Below are 10,315 nucleotides of genomic sequence, written 5' to 3'. Positions count from 1 at the left end.
CCTGAATCTAACCTCTGTACAATACACCAATACTCTAGTCCATGGAATTTGACTACCCAAGAAGCAAAGTAAATTTGATATAATACATAAACTCTTCTGCTATTCATAATGGCACACTTTTCCTTGCCTTTATGGCCCTTATCTTCTTGCATAGCATGTTTAGCTTGTATCAGTTTCTCCAATATTGCATACAGCTCTTTTATCCAGTGCTCAATTGTTTTGTTTGCAAATTCCATTCCAACATGCTCAGTAAACCATACTCGCTCATAGGCATATTTTTTCAAATACAACTCTATTTTATAGGTATTAATCAGTTGAAAATGTCAATCTTCTAAGGCCCAACTTGATTTTCTCCATGAATATGGTTGGGAAACGCCAAGTAGCAATGTCACATAAGGGGATATTATCTATCTTTGATGGTGGCTAGGTTTTCTTCACCCTTGTAAAGAGTTCTGTGAACTCTTCGCTTCCCTGCTCTCTTGTCATCTGTGCACTTCTTATCCTCCTTCATTCACTTAACAGTTGTGATGCATTTCACTTGATAGAAACACTAAAAAAGCTTTGAGGCCTTCTTATTGTGCTTCTTTTCTACACTCTAAACATGGCTCATATGTTCTCCTAGTGCTTATATATATCAGTTTATCCTAGTAGCAATGTCATTTTCATGTATTCCAATTAGTTTCTACATCATATTCTCACCTGATTCATGGAAACAATTATACAAACATGTACAGAGAATATCTTAAACAATATCATTGTTTATCCAGAGGATATTGTTTTTTTTTTTTTCCTCTTTCCACAAATAAATCCATAAGATAGCTTGTTGATGTAACAAGAGTGACTTAAAAACCCACTAGGAGAATTGAATCCACCAGAAAGGACTTGATTTCTATATGACCTCAACATAGTAAACAATTCAAATCTTCATGCACAAAGACAATTTACAGCCTTACAAGTTACTGTGGACCACAAGCTTTTGAGTCTTATGCATGATAACAGGAAGCTTTTGGCTGATGATGCTTGGATCACTATATGAAGCAGCATCAGTAGGATATCCTTTCTGCAAAAAAAAACATTACAGGAATAAAATGCACAAGGATAGGAAAACAGTTGTTACATGTTACACAAGTCAACCATGCAACATTTAGAAATATATCTATGCAAGGCTCTAAATACCTACAGAAAAAAAATAAATAAATAAAAGCCGATATCTTTCTGAGAACAGGAAGACAAATAAAATTCAATATGAGCTGATTTAGATAGCCTATGTGGATGCATCTTGAGAGATCTATATCCAAAAACATAATGAATTTCAGTATAATACTGTGATATTATATCAATGCAATATATTTACATGTGCACCAGGCCACACACTTCCAAGTAGAACCAACTTATGTGGAAATTTTGTAGAAATACCCAATAGTACAGAAATTACAAGATTCAAAGATCTGTTAAGAACAGAAACATGTATTTTAGACAGGAGCATGTCCTGTGCCTAAGTTTCGCAGGAGATGCTAGAGAGCTTATTCAGTTCATCCTCGAAATATTCTGTATCTGTCTTTTCTATCCAGATTTGCTTGCCTTTTCGCTCCTCACTCTTTTAGATACATTTTTTGAAAGCTATTTGCACACTACTGCTATTTTTATAACAAAAAACAGGTGATCATTCCCACGATGACACTCAGAAAAGAATCCATCTCTATCATGAAAGAGTAGAAACTTGGAAAATAAAGCTAATGAAATAGTCATTCTCATGAACACATACAAGCAAACATGTTCAAAGGCACACATCTAGCCATACACGTGCTCATTATTATGGTTGTGCGTGTGTGTGGAGAGAGAGAGAGAGAGAGAGAGAGAGAGGGAAGAGCAGCCAGAGCTTGAAAGGTGGCTTCTCTCCAGCAGCTTTCTCGAAGAATGACAGGATTTGCACTATCACTAAAAGCACAATGCATACGAGTATCCCTTAATCTCATTAACACTCCATCAACTCTAAGCTGTAACAGAAGGGAGTGAAAAAGAGAGATTGATTTGGTGTAACAATGTAAAAAGTGAAGAAAAATATGTCCCCTTTCAGGAGAAAAAAAATTGTTTAGAGCTTCTTTACGCTAAGCATTGATGCATGCACACATGCAGATGCATAGAAATAGAGCTGTTTTTACTGCAATGGATGAGAAAATTGAGTAAATAATGACGATTAACTCACCCAGAAGCGTAAAAGAAGAAACCAACAACTTGGCATGACTCTCTACAAAATTCAAAGAGGACACAAACAGTTCTTTAGCATCTGATTATCAGCAGCATATCATATCAGTGCTTGGAACAATTAGCAAGTATTTTAGCATTTACCACTTTTACAGTTAAAAGTGAAACCCCATTATCAGCCAGTTCATCTTCATACAAAACTACCTGTGGAAGTAAACAGATTATTTCATCAAGATACACCCACAAATGCCAGGAAGAGAAAATGAATATGGTTTAATGAATTTATGATCCTAGTGTAGCACAAGGGGTCAACCTCATCATAGAAAAGAATAGGTTCTTTTGATGCAAGTGCAACCACATCAATTTGCTCTTCACAGTCTTCCCAACAGGGGCTGCAGCTAGCCTCCAAAATTTCCCCACTGTCTTTCTGATCACAAAACCAAGGATATGATCTCATATTGGCATGAGGAAGAGGATAGCCATTTTTTTATATTTAACGAAAGCTTAATTACACTATATCTGAACCAACTTATGACTGCTATTCATCAGAGATCAATCTCAGCCATAAATAACATAATTAAAAAAAAAACCCATCATTTCGTAGCCTTTACAGTAAACCCAAACATCCTAAAAAAAGTTTTAATCAGGAACTATTTTAGAAGCTATGGAAAAAAATGACAGAATGAAGCATAAATGACGAAGAAAAGAAAAACAGAAAATTTAACATTAAAATAAAAAATGCAAACATAAAAATTCTCAATGAGGACATGAATTAATCCATCAAGTCCGCAAGTTGTGTTGAACATGGCTTCAACAAAATATTTTATTCCCCTCCAAATACAACAAAAAAGTTTTTTGAGTAAAAGAACAAACCTTCTCCATATCTAATCCAATTGTTTCAGAACCACAATAAGGCGTCGTGAATGTATAATCATAATCCAATATCACCTGTTGGAATGGTTTGCTGCAAATTAAATTCAAAAGTGTTAACATAAGCCAAAAACAATGTCTCTTAGCTAAACTCTCACACATTACTAAATCAAAAATTCAACTGTCTATTACCGCGGTGCACTTCAGGATGCCGTACAGTTGGATGAAATTAATTCCAAACAAAATGAAGCAAATACATAAAATTACCTTCTAAATTTCCATTGTGCAGCAGCAGGAACTTCAACCGGCGGTAAAGCCTCTTTTTTCCATCCAGTCAAGGCATCAAATGCATTAAAATGAATTTTGGCACCACTAATTACATGTTTAAGCACCAAACAACTTTCTCCAAAAACCATCTCCGGTAAATGAGAAGTTTCTAGCTTCTCTTCCCATCTGCAGCGTTCACAGCAAGCATCAAAGACTCAAAAATTAACAATTTGTACTCAGGTGCTCATGAGAAACTTAAAATGATTGCAAATTTGAAACTAATTTAGAGAGAGAGAGAATACGTGATCACAGAGGAGGACTTGAGAATGGAGCCCTTGTAGGACACGATTTCCCAGCCGTGGATGCGTAGTCCATGGTGGCCGTCGGTTAAAATCTCGGCGCCAGCGGCTTTAAGGTCTTTGTCATCTACTTCCAACTCCATTGCCGTGATTTTTTTCGGTTGCGTTGCAGCTTTTCTGCTTTGCTTTGGCCTTCCTGGGTTTGAAGTTTTAGGCGTTTCGGGTACGAGATTTGGCGGGTTCGGGTTGGGCCGAAAAAGAACATCCAATTTGGTAATATTTTTTTAAAGAATAAATTAGGCAGTCCATCTATGATTACTTTTCTTTAACTTAATTTCTATAGTTACTTAGAATTTTATTTTATTTTTTAGAGATGATAAATTTAAATATATCAAGAAAAAAATTTCATAGTTGGATCCATAATTTTATTATTATTATTTTTATCCTTCTTTTTTTAATTTATTTTCTAACTACAATCTAAAATGCCATTTTATGAAATCAGTCCTTAACCCAATGCTGAAATATGTAAAAAAGATTCTTGATATATAAAACTATGCTAATATAATTTTAAATAATATAATTAAAAATAGGAAAAAATGTACAATGAATAATATCATAGAAAGAGTAAAAATTGCATGAAATGTTGTTTTGTTTTTATTGTTATTTTAATAAAATTGATTTAGATAATAATAAAATAAAGAAATGAAATGACAGTAAAGGGTGTCGTTAGCTGGATCCGAGACGCTAATATGAAAACTAATCTACTTACTAATTCCACACTTATTCCATGGAACTTCGGGTTTGTCAAGGGACAGGTTCATGGTCGTAAAACATTAGTTCGATCAGACTGGAAAGGCGAAGCCCTTGTCTCAGTATCTTCACCCAGGAATCAAGATGTTTTTTTAATCAGTAGGTAAGAATAACATCAGTTTTTGGCGTGGAACTGAAGACTTCAGGGAGTGTTTGATTTAATTTTTACGGTTGAGGTTGTGGTTGACTACAATTTATTTATGCACAAAACTCAACTATAAAAACTAATATTTTTTGCTTTTCTTAGCTTTTTTAATAGTTCTATATCCAAACCACAAGTTTCACCACTAACACAAACACACACTTAGTAGGCCGAACTAGCCATCGGCACGCGACAGCTCTACTTAATTTTTTTAATATATATATAAAAAAATATTAAGAGAGTGAGATTTTTTTAATAATACTATTAAATTAAATAAGTAAGTAAATTTTAAAATTTATTAATCTTTTCTAACACAAGTTTTTAATTAGATTATATAAAAAAAACCTAATATGAATTAATTGATTTAATATATTAAAAGAAAATTTAAATGACCGGAAAAAAACATTTACCAACTTATAAAAAATTATTTTTTAAAATATTAAGAGAGTAGTATATTAGATAGCTTTGATTATACCTAACTCGGTTAATAAATAATTGAGTTTAATATATTTTTTAAAAAAATAATTTTTATTTAATTATATGTTAAAAATTAAATACTTACAATTATAAAAATATTTGAACAAGACTCTAATAATTCTAAATAAGATAAAAAAATATTATTTATAAAATACATTTCTCAATTAATTTAACATGAATGAATAAAATATGAAAAAAAATTATTACTATAAATATTAAGTAAATAGACTATATTGCCTTTAAGATGAGTATAAGTCCTTGAAATCAAGCTCTAAAAGTGAATTTTTTTGTTAAAAAAAAAAATTAAACCTCAGTTAAGTATTATTTTGCATTTATATATATTATAGCAACTTAATTTGAAAAAAAAAACAGTAACCTCAATTAATTAAAAAAATTCAAATGACATAAAAAATACATTGGCAAACTTATAAAAAATCAAAAAAAAATTTATTTTTTAAAATATTAAGAGGATAGCATATTAGATATCTCTTATCATACCCAACTCGGTTAATAAATAATTGAATTTAATAATTTTTTTAAAAAAATAATTTTTATTTAATTATATGTTAAAAAATAAATATTTATAATTTATGATAATTCTAAATAAAATAAAAAAAAATATTATTTATAAAATATATTTCTCAATTAATTCAACATCAATGAATAAAATATATATAAAAAAAATTATTACTATAAACATTAAGTAAAATGACCATATTACCTTAAAAAAAACAGTAACCTCAATTAATTAAAAAATAGTAAACTTAACTTGTTTCTCCTCTAAACTTAGTTGTGTTTAATACTCAGAAAAAAAAAAACAATTTTTGTTTAATTATATGGATTATTTCATTTAAAAAACCATCAATTTTTACTTAATTAAAGAAGGTTTATTGAGAGTTTTTTCAAGAACAAAACCATCAATATACTATTAAAACACACAATAAACAAAGATTCATATACAGTGTTTTTCCACTAGAGATTTGTAGAATTACATCGAGCCAAAGTATTTATTCGTTTAATTTTCTATATTTGGATTATTTCCGAAAGAATAATGCTATTTCTTGGGAAAAGAAAAACAAGACAGGGAAGTTATAAATCATTTGATCAGTAAAACCCACCAATAACTACTGCATTGATCACCTGGCTGGATAGCTGCTTTTACATCTCCTCTTTTCACTCTTGCCAAAACGGGCATGCATTCTTCGACTTAGATCAGAGACAATAATCAAAAATCAAAATACCTTCCTTCATGTCCCCAGTTAAGGAAATAAAAGACCACTGATTTTCTGTTAATTGCCAAACATGACTTTTCTAAGATGTTGTTTCTCTATGTTCTAGGTTGCATGCCAAATTCCATACTTGAGGCAATGCAATATCGAACTAGAAGGAAATTGTGCATAAACTGGTGGCTAACACAGAGAACAAATTATAATCTCATTGAAAAAATGAAAAATAAAGGAATTGATGATGAGCTGGACTCGCTCAACATTTTTTTTTTTATTGTAAAATTCCTTGTGAATGGAGTTGAATTAAAATAAGGCAACTTGCTAATAAAAGATAACAGCAGTGAGCGAATCACCAATTACAGCACAACAGCAGCGTCATGGCGTCACCTTCATGGCAGAGTTAGTCTCGTTCGCAATAAAACCAGTATATTATCTCCTAGCATCTTGTTCTTGCAGAAGGTAAATGGTCAGTTCGTCTACTAGGATCGTAGAATAAAATGGATTTCCCGACCAACAATTTGCACAAGAGCTTTGTGCAAATTGAAAGGAGACCTCGGCTTCCTCCATTCTTGATTCAATAAAATATTTTTGAAGATCTACCTCACACTATCTCCTGGATTTTGGGGTACTAGTTTTTTGTTTATTGCTCTTTCGGCTCTTCTATTCACTATGCCTCACATGTCCCTCACAGCTACCCTTTCCTGAAGCACTTTCAGATTTACTTGTGCCTTCAGGTGATGAATGGTTGAAGCTCCAACGAGCATTCATGAACCACTTGTTAACCTGCATAATACAACTTCTACATTAGGAAAACCTGAAACTATGTTCTCTTATCTTTCACCCAAATGAAAGTTAATTTTAAAAAGAATTAAACAATTTTCAAGTTGTATGACCTGCTCAAAAGTAATTCCTAGCTCTTCTGCCAAACTTGCCTTTGCGGCATGGTCAGGATACTGATTTTCCTTGAAGAAACTGTACAGTTTCTGCATACAAGAATGATCATCGCCTTAACCTTGTCATCCTTTGTGTGTATATGTGTATCAGAAAGAGAGGGAGTTGGGGGGGACCAAAAATGAAGTTGCAAGATCTATTATTGTTCCAAACAGAACACTGACAAGGGTATAACACCATGATATCAAAAAATTCTCGAAACCAGGAGCTGGCAAAGACTTGATTTCAACATTTTTCACATTGAAAATAAATAATAATCTCCCCAGTCTCCATATCAATCTTTGATATTTTTCTTTCTTCAACAACTAAATAAGCAGCTTTTGCAAAGCACTTGAAAAGTTTCTTATGTAATTGAATCATTTCTGAACCTTGCATGCACAAGTATAATTTGTTAAAGCAAACTTTGAAGCCTAAAAATAATGCTAACTCAACACAGACCGGCATACAATTGAAGGATTAAAGAATAATATGAAACACGGAGGGCAAAGGAAAAATCATACTGCACATTTTCAATAATACCCAGCACCTTGATGAGAAGATGATACCGGATAATGGCATATCTTCAACTCACAAGAGGTTTTATGAATTATTAGTACTATTGAAAATATTAAATAAATAGCTCACAAAAACATACCTGAGTTACAGCTTCTCCAAGTTTTTTATAAGCAGAGGGCCTAAATCTTTTAGTGCTAGAACCAGAGAGAGATTTGCCTCCATGTGTTTTTGCTGGGGAAACATTTGTATCTTGAAAGCTCGAGTTTTGGCGAGTTCTCCCAGAACTATGCTCATTTTTCTTTAATTCCTGATTCATCTTCCTGCTATTCATTCCATTCTCAGTAACAGAAGCATCTCCATTTGCTATCCCCATAGCAACATCTCCAGTGTTTTTCCTCCTCTTCCTTGGTGCAACAGTATCAGTGTAATCATCATCACTTGAAGTAGAAATGTTTCCATACGTTTCCTTCACAAATAGAGAACAGAAACAAGAAATCAAGCTATTGAGAGAAAAAATCATATGATTAAAAAGTTGCATCATATCAAAAATAAAATCTTAATATTTGAAACTAAGTTTATACCTCTATGGGGACAGAAGGTGGACAAAATTTAATGTGAAATAATTCCGAGAAAGTTTTTGCCTGAGAAGCTTTATATTATTGTTTATGAAAAGAAAAAATTACTAAAGATTTTGATATATGTAGCGTTATCTATGATGTGGCACAAACTATTTTGTACACAAATGTGTGGGCACTACATACATTCATATGGAAGCATTACCATTATATTTGCTTCCAAGAGTCATCCATATATGGCATTAACATGTTACAAAGAATGGAAAATTCTGCTTTTATAATTATCGTAATTCCATGAGTATTATAGTGCATGACATCTATCAATAATTCCTTCCCTATATTTGATGCTCTTCTCTGAAAAGGAGTGGAACAGACACTAGTCAGGTTAAAAATAGTTTTATTTATATGGCAAGAATCACAATGTCTTCGCTTCTCAACAAGAAGCAGGCAAAACACCTATTTGAAACAAAAGACCAGGATTAACTCTAATTATATGATCATGCTTGAAATAATAGTGCATTAAGCAACAACTTAGAAAAACATCAAGACCACATAACAGGAATCCTGTTTCATATGCTATAAGATCAGAGGCACTCACATCATAGAGCTTCTTGTAGTCCAATCTTTCTATATTTCTTTTTCCAGAAAAAGGTGCAGACTTTTCTTGGTGAGAATCTGGTTCTAGCATGGATAAAAGCTTGCTGTTTGAAGAATGAGAAGGAGAAAAAAATTACAGCACGGTGGCCCAATACACATATAAACAAAAAGAAACAATTACAGATAAGCTCTCCAGTGGAGAACAGATCAATACACATATAATGTAAAGAAACAGCACGGGATTGCATCATTTTAAAGGGCAGGTCAAACTGGATTTCATTTATAAACAAAAAGGTTTTCTTCTATTTCTCATAATCTTACATATAAATTCAATACCTTAGATCCCTCAAATTAGCCTCCTTGATGAAGATATTGATATATTTAGTCATGTACACCATAATATAGGCAATGAAAATTTTTTGGAGAAAAAAACATTTGGCTGGAATGAGAAACTGTGAGCCCACAGAGAAAGATGCACTAGAGAAGAGGGATATTACTTGGCAATAACACTAAGCGTTGAACTAATATCATCTTCAATTCCTTGTTTCAAAAAAATTAAATCAGCATCCTTTAAAAATCCCACTGCTCATTTATTAAGCACTTCTTGTTATGGAATCAATTAATAATGATGATCATCCGGTTCAAAGGCCAAGCATCACATATATTATCCAATGTGAATAACTTTTGAACACCATGCAAGTTTATCTAAAAAAAAAATCCCTGATCTATTTTTTTGTTCTGAAATTGGCTTCGCAGATTAACTTGTATTCAATTTCCAAAAACAATAAATCTACGGTAGATAGCCAGCACTTAAATTTGGATTTAACTTTCTATATTGTAAAATTTAGTACTAAAATCAAAACAAAAACATTACGTGATGACAAAATTAACCGAAAACAAAACACAAGAAAAGGCTATAGAAAAGTGAATAGTACATACCTAAGTCCTTTCCAGCCTTCCCCAGAATAAGCAGTGATCAAGCTTTGCTCATAGCTCATCCGATTCAACAAGTACCTAAGACGTGCCCTGATTCTGGAATATTCATCAACCACTATACTTTTCCCTCTTCTCTTTTTCCTCCTTTTCCCTTTTTCCTCACCAGTGGAATTAACATTAGTTGAATTATTACTCGACTCGGGAGCTTTAGGTTTCTCTTGTGATTTTGACCGGAGAACTCTATCACTTTTTCTCGAAGAACTTATATATTTCTTCCCTGACAATTTTTCTATCACTTTTTCTCGAAGAACTTATATATTTCTTCCCAGACAATTTTGAAGTTCTCTCAACACCGGGTACACCTTGACTAGTAATGCCAATCACAATTCCAGATAGTTTTTCCAAATGTTCACAATCAGGGTATTTGGACTCATTATCATGAGTAGGTCTTATTTGTTCATTTGC

The 10,315-nt window shown here is 32.4% G+C and overlaps 2 protein-coding genes across 2 annotated transcripts in view; both read right to left on the bottom strand.

Moving 5' to 3' along the window:
- Nucleotides 1–703: 703 nt before the first annotated feature.
- On the bottom strand, nucleotides 704–3,863 carry LOC105129845 (TIP41-like protein). The gene is made up of 8 exons (XM_011032084.1): nucleotides 3,645–3,863; nucleotides 3,343–3,528; nucleotides 3,079–3,169; nucleotides 2,519–2,632; nucleotides 2,350–2,409; nucleotides 2,207–2,248; nucleotides 1,869–1,997; nucleotides 704–1,060 (listed from the first exon to the last, which is right to left on the bottom strand). Exons 1-8 carry the CDS (start codon nucleotides 3,782–3,784, stop codon nucleotides 950–952), a joined length of 873 nt encoding a protein of 290 aa, XP_011030386.1. The 5' UTR covers nucleotides 3,785–3,863; the 3' UTR covers nucleotides 704–949.
- A 2,617-nt stretch (nucleotides 3,864–6,480) lies between these two features.
- The window catches only part of LOC105129883 (uncharacterized), a 6,085-nt gene continuing 2,250 nt past the window's right edge, over nucleotides 6,481–10,315 (bottom strand). Inside the window, exons 3-8 of the mRNA XM_011032126.1 lie at nucleotides 10,185–10,315; nucleotides 9,830–10,135; nucleotides 8,916–9,042; nucleotides 7,882–8,208; nucleotides 7,190–7,279; nucleotides 6,481–7,079 (exon numbers count right to left, since the gene is read on the bottom strand). Coding sequence (XP_011030428.1) covers nucleotides 6,957–7,079; nucleotides 7,190–7,279; nucleotides 7,882–8,208; nucleotides 8,916–9,042; nucleotides 9,830–10,135; nucleotides 10,185–10,315 — 1,104 coding nt within the window. The 3' untranslated portion in view covers nucleotides 6,481–6,956. The remainder of the gene's footprint in view (nucleotides 7,080–7,189; nucleotides 7,280–7,881; nucleotides 8,209–8,915; nucleotides 9,043–9,829; nucleotides 10,136–10,184) is intronic.

The sequence above is a fragment of the Populus euphratica genome, unplaced genomic scaffold (genome assembly GCF_000495115.2).
Source record: "Populus euphratica unplaced genomic scaffold, PopEup_1.0 scaffold34.1, whole genome shotgun sequence".
NCBI lineage: Eukaryota > Viridiplantae > Streptophyta > Magnoliopsida > Malpighiales > Salicaceae > Populus > Populus euphratica.
Note: the sequence above shows the minus strand (reverse complement) of the source record. Positions and strands in the feature narration are given on the sequence as shown.